Genomic DNA, 24,982 nt, shown 5'->3' with positions numbered 1-24,982 from the left:
CCCTAAAAGCCATATCTGCATGCATTACTTCAGTGCTTTATGAGCAAATTTTGGTTCCCCGTAAGAACAATTAAAGGACATAAGCCTCAACATATTATCTGCCCAATTAGCATTACCCAGCATGCCTTTCAGCAGTGTAAATGTGGAGTTATTAGTGTTAATAACTGCCTATGTGCTGTGATATAAGAGAGCGTCCTGTGCAGTATTAATGGTTGTGTTCTATTAATTTTTGCATCGCATGATTAGAGGTGTAAGTACAGTTATTACAGTGCACAGCTCCTCTGCCAGCAGATAATAAAATAGATCTACCCCTCTGAAAAGCCACAGTGGCTGTTCTGCCTGACTCTGCTGTCAGTGAGGGGAAGCAAATATTGGAATAATGGCAATAAAGGAGCACTCTGCATATCTGACTCTGGGGCACATCTCAAACAGCTTACCACGGCACCATCTATTAATCTTAATAACTTTGTTGCTTTATGCCCGGGTTTTCTTGCTCGTTGTGGTTTTTTTTTTTTTTTTTGGTTTCTCAGTGGAGAGCCACGTTATTAACACATGGGACCAAATGATGCTGCTGAGTGATACTGAATGTTAAAGGACCTGTTCTCCCAGAGGAGCTGCAAAGGAGGGCTGCACAGGTGGAGCTAGGAGCAGGAAATATAAACTGTCCTATCATCACGGGGAATGTATGTAAGGTCCTTGGGTAACAGGATGGATGAGCTTGGAGTGCCGAGGGAACACCAGAGGGAATACCATGAGTGCAGCGTGATGTGCTTCATGGAAACATGGCTGATACCGGGCTTCAGAGCTGTTCGTTAAAGGTGGAGGAACTGGACTGTGAACAAAAGATGATCCTGGATGTTACCTACCCAGGGAACTGTCGCCTGCTCCTGTTGGTGTACGCCGAAGCAGAGGCAGGCTGTGGCATCACTCACTTTTAAGGAATTTCTCAACTTCATGATAAATATATTTTATTTCATTTCAAAACCATCCCATCTGTGATCATTTTTAGCTCAGTGTACTTTGATGCACAGTTTATATTTGTCTTCTGCTGATGTTTGTTGTATATTTGTAACAGTTTTATGTGACCTACCCTGAGACTACGTTTGTAAAAGAGCAGTTTGTCTGTTTACATCTTATATTTTTATACTGATGTCCATCAGCTGCACTGTCCCTGTGAAAGAAATGAATTAAAAAAAATAGCACACCAGTGCGTCCGCACAGCACCCTGCATGTATAACATCAAAATGTGACATGATAATAAAAACAGAAGCAGTAATGGCACTGACTCGTAATGTCGTAGACCACCACAGCCACAGTGGAGTCCCGTATATAGCTGGGGATGAGGCTCCTGAAGCGCTCCTGCCCTGCTGTGTCCCACAGCTGCAACCTCACCTGGGGTTCGGAGAGAGAAAGCTGAGGAGGCTGAGATTATTCAGATAGTCTGAGAGCCTGGAAACAGCAGGCTCCACACACACACACACACACACACACGCACGCACGCACGCACGCACGCACGCACGCACGCACAGCACAAAGATAGCCAAACAGGCATTATTTATAGGAGCGGACCTTTCACACACATAGAACTAGCAGGACAACATGCAGTCACACAGGCCATTGTTGCACAGACGAACACAATCACAGTACAAGTTTCTGTCTGAGGGAGACAAACACTCAACATCTCTGCTGTGACACGATGCAGCTCTAACTTACCGTCCGATCTTCCAAGTACATGGTTTTCGACAGGAAGTCGATTCCAATTGTGGCCTGGTTTAGGGAAAGAAGATAACCATGGATCAGCATCACTCCGAATAGCCGGAAAAGCAAACATTGAGGAAGTGAATCAGCCACATTAAAGATGCAAAAGGTGAAGAAGAGGAGAGACTCTTCACTGCGGGTGTGTACGGGATGATCAATATCCACACAACAGCATGGTGAATGTTCAGCTTCAGCACGCTGCTGATTCATTTCTAACCAGGTACAACTATCTAATGTTTATTGATTCATTATCAAATGCATACAGCTGCAGCAGTTCACAGTATGTCAGCATCATCCTGTAAATATGACCCTTAAATAATCAGAACTGCTGCATTATTTCAAGCTGCAGCTTGCTGTCAGATGGGCTGTTTGATCTCATCACACATTTACACAGCAACAGCAATCATTCCCTTATTGTGTCATGAGGCAGATGGCACTGTGCTCCCTCTTCACAGGATGTTTACTCTGCTGCCAAGCCCACAGCTTTCTGCCCACCATCATATCATCAGGTGCTCAGACAGGCCGCATCCAGGAAGTCAATAATAACCTGCAGACCTGAGGCTGGTCTTTTACTGTGCTGAAAAATATACTTCCACATTTAACATTACCAACAGGGCCAACAGTTCAGTCTGTGGAAAACACGAGTTTTAGTAACAGGTCATTCAACATGAAATCAAACATATCTGAAAAAACTGTCCACCTGACACAGAACCAGCTAATACTGTATGTGCAGTAACTTTAGTATATTTGATGAAGCCATACAGAATTGTAGCTTTCTGTCAGGCCCTCAAAACATAGACGGTGGGTTTGAAATGTATTACACATTGTTGTTTTCCAGCATTTTCAAGCTCTCGTATGTAATAAACACAGCAGAAAAACACATTTCATCTCTTTTAAAAACTGCAACCAGATCAATTTTACACCCACTCGAAGCATCAGTCTGCAGACTGAATGTCAGTTTTCTTCAGCAAGCATCATTGCTATGGCAAAAATAGTTTGAATAACCTGCAACCAATTTACCTTCTATGATGTAGAGGAGCAGAAACAAGCATTAGTGCCCTGGATGTTTGCACTGGAGAAAACTACAAAAAGTGCATTCTGGGTAAACCTTCAAGGGTCATATCACCATGTGGGAGAGGCGGCAGCTCAAAACAAATGACAGCATATAGTAGAAGCTCATCTTCAAGCCACACTTCCTCCTGGTGGGAGGCACTGATTGTATGTTTTGTTGTTTTCTATAACTCATCTTTTGGATGATATCTGTCCACAAGGCTTCACCTCTGCTAATGTGTCCTATCAGTGTCTTTCAGAGCTAACGTTACTGTACTGTTTATTTTTTATTATTGTTTTTATTGTTTTGCTAGCACAAACAGAGTTACAGTAACACAATGGCAGCTTGGTCACCAACAATAAGGCTGCTCTCAAAGAGTTCATGCTTTGCAGTCAAGTTGGGAAACTCAACCCAGGTCTACTGAGCATCAGGTACCTTAAACATTTTTAAGAATAGTAATTAAAAAGGGGGCATTCAATGACAACAGGCTTAGACAGATGTGGTACAAGCAGCACATCCAGATGTTCAGTGTCATGTGGAGGGTAAAGGCTTCAGTGGTAGCTGCTGTAGGACTAACCCCAGATTCCACAGCTGGCCACAGCTGTGGCTTTAAAGCATGTTTGACAGCAGTGGCCAGTTAGAGGCAGTGCTGCAGGTGACTGAAGGGTCTGATGCAGAGGATGAAGTTTAGCACTTACTGATACGCAGCAGCAGCAAGTGCTACACACAGTATCAGCAGGCGCCAAACTCAGTGTCATCTGTCTCAAGCTGCATGCAGATACATTTGTGCTGGTCTCTGATTAAGCAGCCGGATGTATATGTTGCATTTTTTTTCTGTTAGGCAGCCCAGCAGGGTGCCCGCTGCCCACTCTGACAGAACTGGGCATCAGCAGCTTGCTCACGCACTCGTTTCCTTGGCAATGCCAGCTACCACAGTGGGCTTACTCAGAGAGCCTGGCACAGAGACAGGACGTCATTTATACCACTGCTTTGGACTCAGTCACATCAAGGACGGCCAGGATTAAAGTCATCGGCCTCAAAGAGTTCAAATTAGAAAGATGAAACAGGTTTAGAAGTGACAAACTTCCAAAATAAAGTCCCGAGTTCTTCCTGGAAGAATATCTTTTAAAAGCACTTCAGTTTTTCCCTTAAAAGTGGATGTTCCTGTGTGCAAGCTATCCCTGTCCTACTAAAAACCATAGGCTGTATATAAAAGATGGATGTAGCCTCACCATTGTGGTGTTTTGAAAGCAGAGGTGATGAGTGAGGGGCAGATCTGAGGGGCTGTGTTAATCACAAGGTAGCCCCCCTGAATGCTGAAGAGGACACTGTGCCCACAAACACCAGGTTAGGTTTGCAGAAGTCAGGTGAGGGGACTTTTATGGAGGACTGCCTTAAAAAACATGGCCTCCGTGGGTGAACAGCTGGTATACAAAGAAAATATGGATAACAGGTCAACGTTAAAGACTAAGTTAAATATAGTAATATATGTAAAATATGGTAAAACTATCACCAAAAATTCACTTTTAAATGTAAGAATTTTTTAAATCATCCAAGGAAACATGTTATTGTTGCTGAGCTGCTACCTGATAGCTTAAATGAAGCTAAAAGAATAAAGAGGTTTTTCTGAAGAAGTGACGGAGGTGCTGTAGACTCGCCTTAGCCCCAGTTTTAAATATAGAATCCCACATGGACAGCTATACTGTACATGAACAGATTAAATCACGAGAAATTATTAATATCCCTTTTGAATCTTTAACTAACGCATGTTGTTGGAAGGCAGGCGAAGCCTTCGTGGTCCATTCTGCTGGCAACTAGGGATAAAAATGCTTTTAACAGATCTGAGCGGGTTCAGTGACATTATATTATTTAATTTATTGTGCAAAAACCCCCAAACAGTGGTGGTGAAATACAAAGAAAGAAACAGTGACGAGAACAGACAGGAAATAACTGGTTTCTGCTTTTGTGTTTGTAGAGAGTCTGAGCATTTCTTCTAGCACAGCTGTTTCGAGGTCTTTCGAGGTCCTCCGTCCGGCAGGGACGCAGTGAAAACCCACAGACTTGAATCACAGCGAGCATACTGCCATTCGCTCACAGTTTCCATCTATGGTGACGTCCAGTGTTCCAGTTGAACTTTAATGGTGAAATAAGAGAAGACGCAGCGTCAGTTTATTATTTTCTTGTAAAAAAGATCATCAGGCAGATCATTCAGTTCCTGTACGACCGCAGCAAGAGCTCGGGCCGTACAGCCGGCGATAAGCTGGACTCATTTCCTGTGGGTGTTGGACTTCTTCAGGGCTGCCCTTTGTCACCGATTCTGCTCATAATTTTTATGGACAGAATTTATAGGTGTAGCCAGGTGGCGGAAGGCTTCCACCTTGGTGGCCTCAGAATTTCATCTCTGCTTTATGCAGATGATGCGGTCCTGTTGGCTTCATCAGGTGGTGACCTCCAGGATTAGCACCTCTAAGTCTGAGGCCATGGTCCTCAGCCGGAAAAGGGTGGAGTTGCCAATCTGGTTCAGGGATGAGTTGCTGCCCCAGGTGGAGGAGTTTAAGTATCTCGGGGTCTTGTTCACAAGTGATGGGAGAAGGGAGCGGGAGACTGACGGACGGATCACGGCTGCGTCTGCAGCGATGCGGACGCTGCACCGGTCTGTTGTGGTGAAGTCGTGGAAGCAAAGCTGTTTAACCTGACAGAATATAACAAGACCCACCACCGATGGGTCTTACTACAGCTCCATCTCCTAACAGAAACCCTTCAGCAGACCTCTGATTACCTCCTGCTAAACTATTCTGCCCTAATTTGGAGGCCTCGCCCTGAACTTTGATCCAGATCCTTTTAAAAATGATGGTTAGCTTTGAAAAAGTCAACGCTTTTTTAAAAGCTGTTTTCTTGGTTACTGCGGTGACATGTCGCTGCCGCAGAAATAAACTTCCTGTTTTAAAGACATGTGGCAGCTCGTATGCATGAACACATTAGACTGCTTTTTCTTGACGATTTCAAGTTTTGCTGTGAGACTCACATGTGAGCCACAGCTAAAATGAAGGGGTGAATTTTTAGGGAAAGCTAAACTAAAACTGAATTTTCAGCAGACTTTTAAATGAAATGCTGATTCGGCCAACTTGATACAACGAAGGCTGTTTCAAAGTTTCCACAACCTCAAAGCGTGGATGGCTCTGGATTTGGAATAAGAGCAGGAACCCTCAAAAGGCCCTGATCAGCTGATCGGAGAGACTGGCCGCTGGAAGAAGGTCTCAGCAGATCTGCTATAAAAGCAGCAGCCTGGCCATGAAAGGCTTTGAATGCAATTCTGAATTTTACTTGAATTACATGCAAACTGAACCAATTTGAAATACTGAAACCCAGGAGTACCAAAATGGTAATGTGTCAGCTTTTATGCATTTGTTGTGTCTTATCTTTGCTCAGACCATCCCCACGACACCATATGAATCGTCCAGTAAATCAGATTCACCCCTTGCTACACGAAGCAGCTGAATATTTGAGCAGAGCAGACAGATGCAATCACAGCCTGGCAGTCAGGCCTGACTGACAGCTCCACCACGGCCGACAGGAGCGCTCTGCCTCCAGAGGCCTCTGAGCCCTCTAACATGTGCTGCCAGGCAGTGCGGACGCCTGCCTCCATCTCTCTCGCGGCTGGGTGGCTGCTTGATGGGAGGCTGCTGCTTTAGAGGCAGCAAACGTGGCTCAACTCGCTCACGTCCTCCTGCTGACTAAAGCCACCGCCACGCTCGGTTTCATCTTTCTGATGGCCCTCTGTCTCTAAATTTACTGCAGCTCTTCTTTCAAAAGACTCAACTGGATCTGCTCAAATCTAAAGCATGAAAATAGAAACAAGAGAAACCATGACTTCTTAAATCTTCTCATCGGGACAGATGTCTCCTGCAGGCTGAATTCTTCTCATTTTTCACCCTCACCAGGCAAATCTAGCCTCCCCACTGAGCAGAGGCATAAACACTCACACTGATCTAATGCGCGCCGCATTTTAATTAATACTCAGTTGTCTCGGGAGTTGAGTTTGATAAAGACTGCAAAATCATTTGTAGTCCTACCTGTCACCGAGCCAGGCAGGAAACAAGAGGCCATTAAGACACAGCAGAGCAGTCCAGCAAGCATGCATGCACACACACACATACCTGCACACACACACAAAGACACGTGCGCTTGCACACACATGCACACATGCACTGAGCTTTGGCTTTGATCTGTGGCTACAAAGCTGAGGTTATGGCATTCCAAACAAAATGATTAATCCACTAGCTGTTAAAAAAAAAGGAACAAGGAGGCTGGCTTCGGACTTTCAAAGGCTTTCAGTTTGCACACAGATTTGATAACCTGATTTTCATATTCCTCTCTGCCTGCTGCCATTACAGCAGAGTGGGGTAGAGACTGACATTAAGCAGCGTATGGGGAGTCTATTAAATAAGCAGATGCTATCGGTGCAGCATCTGTTCGCCTGCCGCGCTGCCTGCCCGCTTCACAATCAAAGTGCGCAGGCAGCGTGGTGGGCACCGTCTAAAACAGCATGGGTAAGGAAGGCGCTCTGTCCATTCAGACATCATCACCATGAAGATGTTACAAACAGCTATTTTGCTCAGAAACCCCCACCCCACCCCCCAGAATGACTGCACTTATTATCGACTGTGACCGTTTCCAAAACTGTAAGTTATCCAGCTGCATCCAGGACTGAAAGTTTCTGCAGAGGCCTTGAAGCGAGGCAGCCTGTAGGCAACAACAGATGCCTGCATTCACTCCAGGTAATGCTACTTAAGAGTATGTAAAACTCTGAAAATGATGCAGGAATGACTGTCACATTTTCTATCATGCACTAGAGGCCTCTCTTCTATAGATGTAAACAGACTGGCACTAAGTCACTTTTTTCTGGTGGTCAGATTCACTTACGGAGTTATGAATCTGAGGGTTTCCAGTTCAGTGATCTCAGGATCTTGTCTCTGCGTTTTGTGTGGATCATGTGGTCCTCCTGGCTTCATGAGCACTGACCTGCAGCTGTGCAGCTGGGGTGAGTGCACACTCTGGGTGAGAGATGATTTGCCTCAAGTAGAGGAGTTCTGGGTCATGTTCATGTGTGGGGAAAGAGTGTAGGGGGAGATCTGCAGAGGTTGTAGCAGTCTGCTGTGGAGAAGAGAGCGCTGCTGTCAATTTACTGGTTGATCTACATTCCTACCCTCACCTAAGAATAAGACATCACGGTGTGTGGGCTCAGCCACGGAGATGGAGTGAGGAGCTGAGACATTCAGGAGGAGCTCAGAGTAGAGCTGCTACTTCTCCACATTGAAAGAAGAAGGTTGAAGTGGTCCAACTTCTGAATAGGATGCCTCCTATGGTAGGTGCGTCCTGGGTGAGGTGCTTTGGACATGTCCAACAGGAGGCTTAAGAATGAGCGGCTGCAGGAGGCAGCCAACTTCCTGAAAATGATGACAAAAACAGTCGTAGGTCGGTCCGGTCTCTCGCTTCCTCCAGGAGGAAAAGGCCATCTGGAATACTCTGGTAGGCTTGCTGCCACACTGACCTGCAGACTTCAGAAAGTGCCACAGGATGGATGGATGGATGGATGGATGGATGGACCTCTCTCTGTGCGGAGTTTGCATGTTCTCCTCATGCTTGCGTGGGTTTCCTCCGGGTACTCTGGTTTCCTCCCACATTCCAAAGACATGCTACAGGAGCGACCGCTTGAAATTGCAAAAAAACAAAAGAATCAGAAAACTTGGATGCAGAACTTTGTGAGTTAAGCCTTTAACTTTGCAGGCAACCACAGGCGCAACTCTATCCATCGATTTTAGGACGCTTTTCCAGATCAGTGGTCACATATTTTTGGTCCACAAATATTTGTCCTCAACAGCCAACAGGAGAACGGGGAGCACAAGCTGCAGCTACAACAGTGATGTGTTCAGGAATCACCAGGAGGTACCGAGACTTTCTTTTTGTTCTGCCTCAAAATGAAAGCAGGGCTGAACCGTACAGCCAGAGCTGACCGCAAACACGGCACAATGAACCTGTCCTCCATTTAAGATCGTCGATGGCGGCAGGAGCAGAAATTTTATGCTGAAACTGAAATACTTTCTTCTCACACAGATAATGATACAGATAATGATTGACCTCTGTTTGTGCTGCTGAGCACAGAGAATGGATGCGGTCTGTTTGTTTGGACTGAACACACAATAAACAGACCTAACAGCCCAGAGCAGGCAGTCCAGCCTCGCCTGGCTGAGGACTGCAGTTTCAAACTTTGGAGTGGAGATCCTTATCCCAGGTGATCAACGCTCAGCCACATCAACCCCTCTTAATTAAAAGTAAGTGCTACTAAAAGGTAAACAGTGGCATTTGGATGAATGCAATTATCCAGAAGCTTTGCACACTATTAGCATGAATGAATAAACTAATGATTCCCCTTTTCCCACCCATGAAAACCTGACATGCTATGATGTCAGAAAAAGTTATCCAAATATGAGCTTCTGCCGCTGCAATTTGTGAGAAAGACATTAAAGAAACGATTAAAGAAACCTCGTGGAGACTCAGCAGCTTAAAAACACAAAGACACGAGCCCCGGCAGTCAGTGCGAAACGTCTGGCTCTGTAGTCTTTCATGACTTATGAGTTCAGAAATATAAAAGGATACAGAAGCAGCTGTGAAGGCGCAGCATCACAGAGCTAACACAGACAGTTTAATCCACACTCAGCGAACCATCCAAATCTCATTACTGCGCAGCACAGAGCTGCCGCGCACGCCGAACAACAGAGACGCGCCTTTCCCTTTAGGAGGGTTACCACGATCTGCAAAGGGTGAACACAATCCACTAACACTGATAACACAACCACAGCTGACAGTATTTTTCACTGTGTTGAACACGTGTAGTTCATGTAGCAGATATTTGAGTCTCTGTGACTGGAAATGGGGGAAACCTCCAGCTTTTACACGTCAAAGAGTAACATAATCTGCCATCGTTATCTGCAATCAATAGCTTATATGCTGTTTATTTAATCATATAAAAACATGTGTGTAAAAACAACAGTACAAAGTTTTATGGAGGGCCAGAGTGTTACTGTGATGACCTGCTGGAGAGTTCCTGGCAGCAGATCAAAGCAGAAGTGCATCAGAACCATATGAATGTAACAAGGGGCAAATCAAAAAGTTACCCCAATACTCTTTTGATTTATAGCCTCAGGAAATATTTTCATGAGTTTACAGTGTGAGAATGTTAATTATTTATCTACATTTATAAATTATATACATTTTTGTTCCATTTAGAGTCCATTTTTAATTTGTGCCAACATTGATATTCCAGTTAATATCCCAGTGAATAATGGATGTTATCCACTGGCTGATCATTTCCACCAATGAACTTCAAAAGTTCAAGATGGTGACTGCGTGTTGTTTCACGGTTCTTGTTTAATGTTGTTCAGCTTACCTGATTGATTTCATAGTTCTTCCTTCTTGTGTTCCTCGGCTCTTGTTTAGGTTTTTGGGCCTTTGTCTTCCTGCTTTATTTTGGTAAATGCCTTGTGTTTCCTGTGCTTTCACTTTCTGCCTTTGTACCGTCTCCACTGGTGCCTCATTGGGTAATCAGTCCCATGAGTACGTGTCCGTTCCTTTGTCACTTCACTCTGTCCCTCAGATTTATTTCCTCGTGTTCTGGATTTCCCTGAGTTTTAAGTGTCTCGGCTTTGTGCTTCTAGGTTTTTGCAGTTTGTCAAAAAAAGTTAATTTTTGTTGTTTGCAGCCTGTGTTTGGATCTCCTCTTCACCTTCACCAGCCATCAAACTCGAGGGTTCGAAATGGTATGGTGTCATACTTACATCCATCTTTTATACACAAACTATAATTTTGACCCATAAAATTGAGCTTTTTGGCCCTTTGTTTTTGACACCATTCTTCTAAACTGTCAACCATGAGAGTGGTTTAAAACTTCAAACCATTAACTTTAGTCCACTTCCACTGTGTGTTCAATTATTAGAATTTGAAGGACAAGAAAGTAAAGTGAGATGGAAGCAGTGAGGAAGTGTTAGAGCAGGAACCGAGGCGTTCTTTAGAGACAGCTGTAGATGATTTAAAGGCAGCGGCAGATTAGCACATGGCTGTGGGATCAAAGCCACAGGTCTCCAGTTTCAGAGGAAGAACATTATTAACTGTGCCGGTGCCCTGCACAGGCTGCAGGCTAATTTTATACCTGATGGAAATGGTTTGTCTTAGAAAATGACCTGAAGCTAAAATGAAATCTTTATTGTCGACACATCTGCAGAATCGTGCCTTAAATGATGAACACTATTCAGCGATAGGTTAAGCTGCATTTCTTACTTCAAGTTCAGCCAAACACAAAGTTTTCTTCTCTCTGTCTTGTCATGTCATTCAGTTTTTCTTCAGATAATCTGATTTCGTTTTTCCATCCAGTCGTCAGGCTCATAATGCCATAAACTCCTCCATAAAAGAGCCTCAGTGAGCAGAAAGACTCGCTCTTATACTGCAGGAGAGGGCGGATGGAATAGTTTTGTGAGATTTATCTTTAATTCTGTTTTTATTACTATGTAAGTTGATACTTTCTGCTTATAAAGCAATAAAGCAGCAGGTTTTGTTGAAGGGTCCCTTGCAGATGCTTGCAGAGACCTGTAGAAGTGCTGTAGCTGCAAGAGTAATATTCTGCATTTAGGATGGCGAGTGAGATCAGGCTGCTTACTGGGGCTCACAGAGCTCTTCCTGTTCAGCTCAAAGGCGCCGGTTTTAACATCACTGTTGGTCAAAATGCCCTCGTTTTACACACAGAGAAAAAATTGTATTTCCTGTGTATTCATTACCTCAATAATTATGCCAGCAACTAATTTGCTCGAGCCACATCTCGAGTTTCTGCCTTCAGCTTATCGATTTACGCACAGCTGTATGTTTCACTATCAAAGGGAAAGCCTGCAGCCCAGTGTCACTGATCCATCAGGATGATCATTAGAGGCAAAAGCTTCAGTCTGTGCCTGCAGCAGCACCTACCTGATACGTGTTGTCAAAGCTGTCATACATGAACCGTGTGATCAAAGACGTCTTTCCAACTGCAAGACAAGAAAAAGACAGAACGTGTTAAATGAGGGATACGGTGCTTCGAGTTCCTGCATTCAGGCTCTCAGCGAGTGCAACAGCGGGGTGAGTGCTTGTGGTTTCTGCCACGGCTGTCACGGCTGCCCAGGGAGCTCATTAGTGTGTGTTTGGGGTGACCAGGAGGTCAGCAGGGGGCATCGGGTCTGGCTGTAATTGCAGTGCTGCTGCTACTGCGACCAGCATTTATGCGTTCCCCGAATACACATAGTTCCCATTTGACGCATGAAATCAGGGAATCAGGGAGACGAGATGCAAAGAAAGTCTTACAGAACGAGGAGACCTGGAAGAAAAGTCATCCACAGTGCCATTATCTGAGGCTTCAGTGGGTTTAACCAGCATTTAGACACATCTGTCATCATAAACAGAATCCCATCAGGTTGCTTTATAAAGAAAGGCCTGTTTTTCACTCATCTTTAGAAGATGAAGCAGGAAACACGAGGTTAGACCAGATCTTGTGTTGTTGCTGTGAAGCAATTTCATGTATTTCTGCGCACCAATCAAAATGTGATAATAGCTGTGAGGCTGTGAGCTGATGTCTGTTAAATAATCAATACCCAACACTGAAGTTCTCACTGTGAATATAAAAGCTTTAATGCTTTTTAATAACAAATGAATAATATATGATATAATCTGTTGTCAAGATGGTAATAATGTAATTATTATCTGAAAACAGTGTAATTATTATCATCTTAGCTATGATACATTATGAAGCAGAATATCTAATTCATGAATTAATTACTTTTTAGCTGACATTGAAAAAAAAACCCTCTGCTGATGAATTTTAAATTAATAGTTCAACTTTAAAGGTTATTTTACTGTTAAACAATGAAACTATAATTATTACTGTTTACTGACCATTGATGATGTTAAACTTGTCATTTTGTGTAATACATGTAATAATTTTATGAATTATATACAGTGGGGAACAGGCTGGCACTCATAACAAGCTTTTAAAGCCACATTCACCTTCTCCACATGTTCACAGAGCACATCATGCCCACTTTGCATCCACACCATAAAACTCTGACTAAGAGAGTCAAAGCTCACAGTAAAGGCTTAGTCCAGTGGTGTCAAACATGAGGCCCAGGGCCTGGACCAGGCCCACCATTCTGGCCCGCTGGGTGGCTTTGAAAAGCTTGAAAACTGCACTGAAATCATGTTCAGTTTTTCACTGAAAATTCCCAGTGTCACTACAGAGAGACAAATACTCAAAGTTAAGGTTAAAGTAAAGTTACAGAGTTTGGTATTTCTAAATGCTGAAAGCTTGTTTGAATCATAAAGAGGTTTAGTTGGTGATTAACTGTAATTTGCATGTAAAAAATGCTGCAGTTCCACTTTTAAATGGACCGGCTGCAGTGCACTGCAGGGCCCCCTTTGCTAACACTGGGCTGTGGATGTGAGTCTGAGATCCCTGGTAGTCAAATCTGCTGGCACACAAAGAGTCCTTTAGCTGTGAAGCATTCGTGGCAGCAATATTATCCCACTCCTAATGAGCATTTTTTAAGCCAAACTAATCTTTTCCAATCCAAGTCTTTTTAGTTCCTAAACTTACAGTAACAATAAACCACATACTGCAGGTTCACAGTGCTGTGATTTACACCACCAACGCTCCTCCACCTGACTACCTCTGTATTAGCTTTCAACTTTATAACCATCCATAACCACTGTCACTGTTTAACAGTACTCAATAAAAGCTTTCATTATCAGTGATTCCCAATCTCCATCAATGACCATGTTCATTAAAACCTCTTTAACTCTATGTTCTGCATTTCTTTTGCACGAGATTTAAGATATGCTCCTACATGTACCCGACAGACCCGATGTTTGTTTGAACTAAACCGTTATGTGCCTGATAAATGGCTGAAAAACTCATTTCAAATCTCTTTAATAATTCATTGATCATTTTAGGAGCATACGTCATTAAGTTTTGCCAGAAAAGAAGGCTGGTTAGAAAAGACTGACTTATTGATAGAAGGCACAAATGGTTTTCCAATGCCGTTTTCCTCAGTGGGTTTATGGGGAATGGAGAAATGCAAAAGCCAACAGGAATCAATCTCAACCGCTTTTTATATGCATTTAGCAGCAGTGCAGATGGTAAAGAGCCAGAAGCTCATCAGTCTAACTCCAGTGAAAAGAGCCAAAGCACTGCAGTTCAGTCTGAAAAGCATGTGTGTTGCAGACTATGACATTGCACCATCTACTGTTTACATGCAAATTTATTAAAGGCATGAGACAAATAGCCATAAAGGTATACCACGACAATTCAAATCCACAATTTATGAATAAAGACAGACAATAACCACATGAGACAAACAGCAATGTCAAGCACTGACGCAAAGAATCAAAAACTGCAGGTCCTCTAATGTCCACTAGAGGCTCCAGCAGTCCTCATAGACCCCCATATTAAAGCTTTCCAGCAGAAATAAACATGTTTACAGCCTGATACAGAAACTGCTTTGGTGTCTGTGGATAGTTTCCTCCTTCATAACCGCATGGCTTGGCTCCAGATGCTGAAGCTTGCATTTAACCTTATTAAAGTGCTCACTGATATACTGTATACCCACAGTGAGCCATGCAACAAGTTATTGTGCAGCTGCTATCCTAGATTCGTGTGAAATAAATGTACTGGCTCACTCACTAAACATAATCTGTGTCATGTTCATAGTTCAGCACATGGGGACCCGGTTGCAATTGTTTGCAGAAAGCGTTTTAATTAGGCAGACTAATTGCATGCGTCTGAGCTCTCAATTGGTTTCCTTATCTGCAAGGCAGGATCTACAGTGTAGCTGCTGATTATGCTAATGATCTCATGCTAATTTATCAATACATCATCCAACTCACTTCAGATGCCATCTAATTTAACAAGCTCTGCTAATTCAGTCATGGTTTATAGGTAATTAAAACTCCATTGTGACTCATCCAGTCCAGTCAAAGACTATGAAGGCTGACGTCCAGGCAAATAACGAGAAAACATGAAGAGACGAGCAGTGTTTGTTTGTTTGGTGACCGAGACCTCAGGATGACCAACAGAGCCTCACTGACCGACCTCACGCTCAGGCACCCTGCTGTGATGGACTTTGCAGCAGAGCCACGAATGCAATTTAACAGGCAGCCGGCATGCAGCCGCCTCCTCTCCGTCCCGATGTGCATTAGCACTCAACATCCCTCAGCACAGCACACTGAGACACATTTTAGAAAAATGACAAAAATCAAACAAAGTGAGAACTGGGAGGAGATCCGGGGTGGACCCAGAGCTTTCTGGAGAAATTACATCTGGCCTGAAAACACCTCCGGATCCCCAAGGAACAACTGGAAAGTGTGGCATATGGAATGTCCTGCTTCGACTGATGGCATGAAGTTGTGAATTAAAAGTAGCTCTAAATATAAAAAAATAATGAGCACTCTTGAGTCTGAGATCATAAAATACAGCTGTACCCGGGCTATAAATGATAATTTATCAGGTGCCAAATGCCATGTTTAATTGACATCAGTTCACTACATTTTGCTAAATGCCTGATGGCCTCATCTCCTCTCTCCTCATCTCCTCACATCCATGGTGGGAGGCACTAAAACACAAGGAGATGAGGTAAGGATATCCAACACTCACCTGGTCGTGACAAACACTCTCAAACAGAAGAGCTATTGGAGCGTTTTTGATCACCATTTTCACCCTGACCATTTCAAGCCTTCACATGAGTGGTTATCAGAGAGAGCAGAACATTAGGACGCCCAGTTTGATCCAGCATCCTCGCCGCTGTCTGAGCAGCATGAGACAGCACTTTGTGAGCCTCTCAGTCGCTGCTTTCAAAACTGAGGGACAGACAGCACCTCCTTAGAAGAGCAACAGGAACAAAATCTGAAGAGACATTCTTCCTTCATCTTCTTCCCCACAGAGGGAACATTCATCCCATCACAGCTGAATTTGTCCTGGAGGCGGCAGCATAATGATGGACACTCATTTTCATAAACAGGATGTCAAGCAAACAAAACACTTCCCAGTCCCTCCTACGGTCCGCTCCCTCTTTGAAAGGCTGCACTGAGCGTTATTTCATTTTTGTCAGCATCTTCAGATGTAACTGCAGGTCTGTTTGTGTGAATTTAATTACCAGGGAAACAGGAAGCTTAGTTACGCTCATGGCTGCAATAATTTAGTGAATCTTCTTTCAGGCTACAAAGAAATTAATAACAAGGCAGATTTCTGATTACATTTCAGAATTAGCTCTGCATTTCTGAGCATTTCCTCTTCATAATCTTTTCATCCTCTTTTGCCATTAACACCATTTTAGAGATTGTGATGGGATTCACATGATTAGTAGCTTTACTCAGACATAAAAAAGAAGCAAAGCTGCAGCAGAGATAACAGCAATAACCTCTTTTCATTCAGGTTCTAATAGAGGTGTGTTCTCGCGGTGCAGCGGGATCAGTGAGAGAAACTGTAGCTTATTAAATTTCAAAATGAAGGACAACATGAAATAAAAAGTTCAACTGCAATTTAAACCACCCGACTATAAGCTAAAAATACACTAGAGGCTGGTTTCACAAAAATCTGTCAGGTTAGACCATCAGACAGCCCAGCTCTGCTCAGTTTACGCTACTATTTACTCTCTGTCATCTTCCTGTTCTTATCATTACACTTTTCCCTCAATTCCTTCAAGTAAACTATCCCTGATGTTGTGCTGAATGCTTCCAAACATCTTCTGCTCAGTAAGCTCAGATTTGTACACTTTTTTCGGTCCGCTGTAGTTCTGCTTAAGAAAGTCAATGACTCAAAATCAATGAGTCAAACTGCTTTATGCAACAGATGAATTCTACACTTCCCTTCCAAAGTATTGGAACAGTGAGGCTGATACCTTTATTGTTGCTGTAGACTGAAAAAAAAAATCAATATGAGACCAAAGATCAACATCTCAGCTTTTATTTCCTGTTATTTCCATCTGCATCTGATAAACAGTTCAGCACCTGTGGTCTGGACCCACCCATTTTTATTGTGATCAAAAGTATTGGAACAGAAATTTAAAACAGATGAAAGTGAGTCAGACTTCATATTTAGCTGCAAATCCTTTGCTTGCAATAACTGCATCAAGCCTGTGACATCACTAACTAACTTTACATTCTTCTTCTGTGGTGCTTTCCCAGCTTTCACTGCAGCCTCTTTCAGGTGTTGTTAGTTTTGGGGGCACGCCCTTCAGTCTCCTGTTTAGCAGCTAAAATGCTCTGTAGGGTTTAAGTCTGCAGACTAACTAGGCCGGTCTCAAACCTTCCACTTCCTGCCCCTGATGAGCTCCTGTGTGTGTTTGGGTCATTATCCTGCTGCACGATGAATCAGTTTGCAGCTTTCTTTAAAATGACAGACAAAATGCTTCTGTAGACTTTTTTTTGTTTTGCATTTTTGGCCACAGCAGCTTTTATCAGCAGTGGAGAGAGACGGGAAATGGGGGAAAGCTACAGGGGAAGACATGTGGGCAAATTGGCAGCAGGCCGGGACTCGAACCCGTACCACCCGCACCACAACGTGGCATATGTATGTGGTCGCCGGCTTCACCACTAAGCCACCTGGGCGCCTGTGTTTCTGTACACTTCTGAGGTCATACTGCTGACAACATGGTGACCTCATCAATGAAGATCAATGAGCCCATTCCAAAAGAAGCCATGCAGCTCAAACCATGAGCCTGGATGTGTGGGATCATGAGCAGATGCTTTCTTTCCCCAAACTTTAGCCTTTCCGTCACCTTCTTAAAGGTTCATATTTGTCTCATCAGCCTGGATTTCCTGTTCTTCTTGCTAATTGGTGGTTTGCATCTTCTGGTGAAGCCTCTGTGCTATTGTTCATGAAGTCTTCTGTGAACAGTAGATTGTGCCACCTTCACTTCTGCCCTCTGGAGGTTCTTGCTGATGTCACTAACAGCTGTTTTAGCGTATTTTACAGCACTTACAATGTTTCTGTCATCAGCTGCTGTTGTCTTCCTTGTCTACCTGTTCTGCATCTCTTACTTAGTACACCTGTGACAGCTTTCTTCTTCATGACGCTCCAAACGGTTGTACTGGCTATGGCTAATGTTTGTGCGATGGCTCTGATTCATTTTCCATCTTCTCTCAGCTTCATAATTGCTGTTTTTCACCCACAGACAGCTCCTCTGATGCCAAACTCAAATGTTACAGCAAAAATAAAAGGATTGTCCTCACCGTTCCAATACTTTTGGAAGCGAGTGTATCTGAAGTCTCAGCCAGAAAAGGGCGGCGTGCCCATTGCAGGTTGAGGATGAGTTGCTGCCCCAAGTGGAGGAGTTCACGTTTGTCTCGAGGTTCATGAATGACAGATAAACGACACGTGTAATAATGCAGACTTTGTACTCATCTGCTGTGGTGAAGAGAGAGCTGAGCGTGAAGATGAAGATGTCAGTTTACCCACGTTTCAGCCCTCACCTATGCCAAAAAGCTGCAGGAAGTGACTGAAAGAATGTCCTCAAAGGGGTGGCTGGGCTCTCTCTTTGCAACAGTGTGAGGAGCTTGGTCTTTCGGAGTAGAGCTCCTGCTCCTTCGCATCAAAAGGAGCCAACGGAGGAGGTTCAGGCATCTGTCCGGGTTGCCTCCTGCGTTTTGGGTGCATCCAACTGGGTGGAGACCCTGGGGCGTATCCAGGATACCCCACAGAGATTATGCCTCTCAGTTGGCTCATGAACACCTCTCCAGATGGGCTGGAGCAGTTGACCTTTGACCCTGACCCAGATAAGCAGTAGAAAACAGATGGATGGTTTATCATATATTTCACACAAATGTGAAAAAGCACATGAAAAAGTGATATGGTAATAATGCTACATAACTGCAGGATAATCCCTCAGCGTGAAGACAATGAGCCCACTTTTACTGCCACCATCGGCTTTGATAGTTTGATGAAACCTCCAGGCCGTATGTGCAAATGGCTCATCTTGACATTTAGGCTATTCAGTGTCTGGAGCCTATCGATTACCCTCACACTCTAATTGAAGTGGATGAAGAGCAAAAGTTGCTCTTGTGCAAATGGCCCATTATTTACAACACGTAGCTCTGACAGCAGCAGCTTCATTCACCCAAACGGCCTCAGGGTGGCTCTCCCCAGCCAACCTGAACCTGTTAACAAAGAGAGCGAGCTCATATCAACAGCAGCTCCTTCAAGTCCTGATCTGCTACTGGACTCAGAGACAGGTCTGTGCTTCATGTCCTTCACTGTGGAGGGACAGCTGCTTCACTGTATGAAGAAGAGGGCAGATTTTTCATTTTACTTGCTTTTGCTGCAAACACGCATTATGACGCAGAGTTTTGGAACTCTTGTTATCTTCTATTGTCATTTTCAACTGTCCATATTTGATAAAGCTTTATTCAAATGGCTGCGGTAATTTTGGAGGAGTCCCTCTATTACACAGCAGCAGCAGCAGCAGGGGTTAGACAGGACGAAATCATGAGGTTACATAAGACATTTTAAATCTTTAACGTGGTCGTGCAGCATTGTGTGTGAACTCGACGACACACTCTTCTATTTAAATCTGCAGTCAGATGACAGCAGCAGCCGAGTTCATCTCTATAAACATATCCGCATCGAAATATGCAGAATCTGCAGACAAGCGGCCAATCACATCGGAGCAAGAGAGGCGCTGTTGCTCAGCTACATTATTGAAAACACTGGCTACAATCTGACGATGATTCTGCTTTTCTTTAACCTTCAAGCGACCAAGCTATTTTAGCTATAATGATGGCGTGTGGTCCTTTGGGAACCCTTAATTTATTGCCTACATTTAATGGCTCCATCTTTGCTTTTCACACCTATGACTTTTCCTTCATCTATGACTGACATTCATAAATATTCAAATGTCATTAATTATGGTTTTCTGAAGTTATGTTTGAGTGCCTTCTGTATTATTGTGTACTTGCATTATTTTAACACCAAAACATGTGACTCAGCTTGGAAAACCCATGTTTATGTTTTACTTTTGAATGTTTCCTAACATTTAAATCAGATTTCAGTTCTCTCTGTTCACGTTCTGTGAAACATGAAACTGTCCTTTGGATTATTGGGGTTTAGTGATGATGCAAACATGATTAAACTTCTGACTCCACACAGGAAACGCTGATTAATCACAATATTGCAGCGTTATCATCCCAGGCTAAAGGCAGAATAGTCGCCAGCATCACTGTGGGGACAGATTTGTCCCCCAGCCGCCACAAACCCCAGAGGTTTGATGGAGAAGTGTTTCAGGCAAAACAGAGTGCTGTTTTTGTGTGATTTGTGTTCAGAAACTGTTCAATAAACAACATTTATATGACATAGTTTTGAAAGCCATTTGCAGATAGTGAAGTTAAGATAAACATTGTAAATATTGGAAAATCTGGTTGTTCTTGATTGTGTTTTACTGTTTCACCGGTGGATGTTTCAAATAGTTTTCCAGCCTTGGCCCTGTATAATGTAAAGGTCATCCTTAATATGGTCATCTCAGGGCAACCAATCACAAGCAAGTTGGCTGTAAAGGGGACGGAGCTAACACGGCTGCTTCCAGACAAAGTCTGCCTGTGAAGTGTGAATCATTCAAAGCTACTCTAGTGGAGTCTAAGAATAAAAATATAGAGGTGGAAATGAGCTTATTAGGTCCCCTTTAACATCAACACAATCGTCTCTGTTGATGCACTGAGTAAGCCAATAATTCTGCAGCACCTTACAGACCTCTTAATAAAGGGTAACGCAGATAGGGGATTCCTGTGTCGTGGGTTTCCAATTAAAGCCTAGGTTTTAATGAAGTCTCTACTTGGAGTGATGCTTCAAAGAGTTTGCACAGTGAGTTAGCAAAATGAAGGCCAATTAACGGAGAGAACCGGGCACCTGCTGCGGCACAGCCCGCACTTTCATCACCCAGACACCGCTGAGCACAGCCAGCACACAACTCATCAAGTTATCGCTTAAGAGCTCAAAATGCAATTTTATTGCAAGTTAAAGGCCCTGCACAGCCAGACCCATGCTAGGTTCTGAAATTAAATGAATGTCCTTAAAATATAAAAACTCAATGTAAGTGACCAAATGAAGACTCTTCTTTTTTTAACCATTAACATGATATTACGGGTCTAGTGTAAATGTGCACACTTGCTTTTTAATGCCAGACACTAACATAAATTCTTTAATTTAGCAAAACTTTCTTCACATTCAAGGAAATCTTGAGAGTTTATTTCCAATTAAATAAACAGAGTTTATAATCTTGCTGTGAATCTGTGGACCAGACTCACTGCTCCTAAATCATGTGCAGTGATGCAAGTCCACACTTGCTGTGGGTTTTTGATGTTATTACTGCAAAACCTTCTGAATTCACTTATTAATTTACCCTTTGCTGAGCAGCCCAGGGTTCAGAGCTGGCCCACCAAAGGGTCTCATTTGTTATCACACAGTTTTATAGAGAATGGTAGGAATGATTTCCCGAAGAGTTCTTCATGACAGTGAGGTTGGATCAGTCTGAGGGTGAAGGAGTGCTTCTGAAGTTTTGGCCATCTCTCTGATAGGTTTGTCTTGGTTTTCAGGCTAAAGATGGCCTCTTTATCTTTGGATCTCATGCTGAATGTTCCAGTGAACAGCTCTGAAATGCATACTCAGCCCATGGACTCAACTCCAGATCTTTTATGTGCTTAATCTGTCATGAAATAAGGAGGGAACAGGTCTCACCTGGGCATCAGACTGCTTCATCAACTATCCAATTTACTCCTGAGCCTCAGAAATTAGATGTGAAAAATGGCTGTAATTCCTAAACAGTGAATGAATTAACTCTGATTGACTTAAAATCTACTGTCAGTGCAGAAGAAAGAGCCACTCTAAAGCTATATATAGGACCATTATACAAAAATAATTGTAATAATAATAATCATATGATGTACTGTCAAATTGCCAGAACCTTAAGTCCAGATTGGCCATCAAAAATACCTTTGTCTAAAAAAATAATGTGAAAAAGAAAGTTTTCACTCTGCAGTCCTGTGAAAAAGTAAGCACACCCCTAACTCAGCTGACTGTAGAGCTACCTTTAGCTTCAGTACTGTTTTCTGTGTGGCTTTATCGGTCTCTCTCATCACTGTGGAGGAATTTTGATCCCTTCTTCTTTTCAGCGATGCTTCAGTTCATTGAGGTTTGCAGCATTAGCTTATGTACAGTTCTCTGAAGGTCCCAGCACAGCAGGTTGAGGTCTGTACTCTGGGCCATCGCAGTACATTCATTCTTTTCATTTTCAGCCATTCTGCTGTGCCTGGGATCATTGTCCTGTTTCATGACCCAATTTCAGCCAAGCTTTAGCTGTTGGACAGATGGCCTCACATTTGACTCTAGGATACTTTGGTATATAGTGGCGTTCATGGCCAACTCAAACACTGCAAGGTACCCAGGTCCTGTGGCTGCAAAACAAGCCCACATCATCAGCTCTCCACTTGGTTTTTGCAGTTTCTCTGAGCATCACACGGTCTGACCTTGGGACAAATCTTCTGGGACGTCCACTCTTGGCAAGACTGTGGTACACCTGAATGCACCAGACCACAAACGCTTTTATAGAGTTCATCATACTTGCTGATGATCAATTAATCAAGCGTCATTTGATTAGCAGCACCTAGCTGCTACTTACCCTCTTAATTCCTATGGAAGCAGTAAACGTGTACTTAGTTTTTCACAGGAGTCCTATAAAAACTTTTTTCCAAATGACTGTAACCCAAAGAAAACTGATGGCATATCCAATCACCCAGAGGCTGCTTTGAGCAGATATGGATAAAAGTGTGCACAAAGAGGACTATACAATGAATACACTCACAGAAATAAAGTAAATTACAATAAACTTCCAACTGCCTCTTCCTCTTTATCTTTACAGATAAAGATGAATAATAGACTAACTTATCCATTCAGCCCTGAAGCTGTGTGCCAAGTCGGCAGGTAAAACCACTGATGGTCACTCTGCAGCAGGCATCATGGAATACCCTCGAGGACTTGGCAGCCAATCAGAGCGTGGCAGTGCTTTTTGCACGGGCCCGGCTCCCGCCCGTAGGAGACGGCTAAAAATAATACAGTGCGAGTCATTCTTTTGCACGACACTGAGATGAGCGTTCAACCCACTGGAGAGAGGCAGATATCCAAAATTTATCAATGAATGAGGGAGCTGAGAAGAATAAGTGGCTATTTATGATTGTGCTCACAGAGAAAGGACAGCAGGAAGATCTGGAGGAGCTGCAGACCGGTGGGAGAGATACTGACTCCTGCATCTGTGTACTTGTTTATTCATAGTCACAGCAGCCGGTATCCAGAACCCAACGAGAGGACGCCAAAGAGCAGATGGCCTCCAAATGGATTTCCAACAGTTAACAAATTACATGCGTATTAACAGATCAAAAGAAACTGCCACCATTTGAGAAGTTAATGTTTCTGCCTAAAACTTTCCAGTGTGGTGCCGAGAATCACATAAACCATCTGACAAAAATCAGAAATCGAAGGTCACATGCTGCTCTCACGAGCATCACGTACAGTTTACGTCACCTGATGCCATGTAAGGTTTTCGTATGAGCTGAATTTAAAAGTCCACACTGTTCATTTTTTAGGATAGGAAATACCAAGACCGAACCACTAGACATGAAAACGCCTCCAGCAAAATGTGGGCCTCCGCTTCATCATCTCACAGGTGGAATTATGCACCGAGCGAACACACATCTGGTCAGAATAAGTTGCCTGTCAACTATCCATCCATCACACGCACAGTTTGGTTAAAAAAATCCTTTAAAGAGGACCTACAAGCTCATTTCCAGTTGCATATTTTAATTCTTGGACTCTGCTGAGGCCTCATAGATCCCAGGGTTCTAACCAGTGGTTGATTGCCCCGCACTGCACCACGCTGAGGTCGTCTTGCTCCGGGCTGAGAATTTCACCGGTTTGCTATTGGAACTCATCGCTGTTACTGCAATTAGCAAGCGGGCGCGCACCCCGGTGCACTCTGCCTCACCATCAATACCTGACTGATGGTTTTTTCTCTGGTTAGATCACTGCACTGTATTATTTCACCACAATGTGCAACCTACCTCGGGCACAGCCAGTGTCATTGACAATGTGTACGCAGGATCGCACGAAGGTCCTGTTCACGCTTGATTGTGGGGGGGCTACAGAAAGCAAAATGGCGACCAGCATGAAGCTGAGGTAGAAGAAGAGAAAAAAGGGCGCTCAAAGGATAATTTCAGGCTTCATATTAATATGAAGATACATAAATAGAATACATGAAATCCCAGGAGCTGTGAGAGGCCTTGGAGGAAAAACTACACTTCCCAGCAAAATAATATCACTTACTGTGTGGCAAAGCAGTTTACTGAGGGTGCTATCAAGGATCATTTGTTCTTTCACTTCTCAACACACACAGACACAAGCTATGTTCTTGGGGGTGATACAGGGGTAAATGGACTAGTTCTTAATAGCACTTTTCTACTCAGTCTGAGCACTCAAAGCGCTTATACAGCATGTTTACATTTACCCATGCACACTCATTCATACAAGCACCTCCATGATTAACTAAGCTAAGTGCTTCAATTATCTAACATTCACACTCCAACGGTTGCGTCGGAGAGCAATTTGGGGTTAAGTATCTTGCCCAAGGATACACTGGCATGCAGCCTGGAGTAGCCGCTGACCTTCTGATCATTAGGTGACCTGCTCTACCTCCTGAGCTACAGCCACCCCTATGCTATGACTTTTCCAGGGGGAGCTATAGCACCCCCTAGCGCCCCCCCTGGCACCGCCACTGGTGCAGCTGGTGAGGGCAATGCAACTAATGATTATTTTGGTAGTTGAATAATCTGTCGATTATTTTATCGATTAGTCAACGATTATTTCGATCTTACCTCACCTGTTCAAGCCTGCCCACCTGTTAACATCACCTTGTTGTCTCTTCTTACAGTTAAAATGATGACCCATAAAAATACGAGTTTGAAACTAATCAATTTTTAATATTAATGCGACCATCACAATAAATATCAAATAAACAATGCATATTTAAGTGAATTAATTTTTATTTTTAAATGAAAATATAATGTGCA

At 43.4% G+C, this 24,982-nt stretch overlaps 1 protein-coding gene across 1 annotated transcript in view; it reads right to left on the bottom strand.

The window, feature by feature from the left end:
* The window catches only part of rab6ba (RAB6B, member RAS oncogene family a), a 72,553-nt gene that overhangs the window by 29,547 nt on the left and 18,024 nt on the right, over positions 1 to 24,982 (bottom strand). Inside the window, exons 2-4 of the mRNA XM_030727589.1 lie at positions 11,822 to 11,880; positions 1,714 to 1,767; positions 1,287 to 1,392 (exon numbers count right to left, since the gene is read on the bottom strand). Coding sequence (XP_030583449.1) covers positions 1,287 to 1,392; positions 1,714 to 1,767; positions 11,822 to 11,880 — 219 coding nt within the window. The remainder of the gene's footprint in view (positions 1 to 1,286; positions 1,393 to 1,713; positions 1,768 to 11,821; positions 11,881 to 24,982) is intronic.

Source organism: Archocentrus centrarchus, chromosome 4 (genome assembly GCF_007364275.1).
Source record: "Archocentrus centrarchus isolate MPI-CPG fArcCen1 chromosome 4, fArcCen1, whole genome shotgun sequence".
Taxonomy (NCBI): Eukaryota; Metazoa; Chordata; class Actinopteri; order Cichliformes; family Cichlidae; genus Archocentrus; species Archocentrus centrarchus.
The sequence above is the reverse complement of the archived record's forward strand: the minus strand, read 5'-3'. Positions and strand labels throughout refer to the sequence as shown.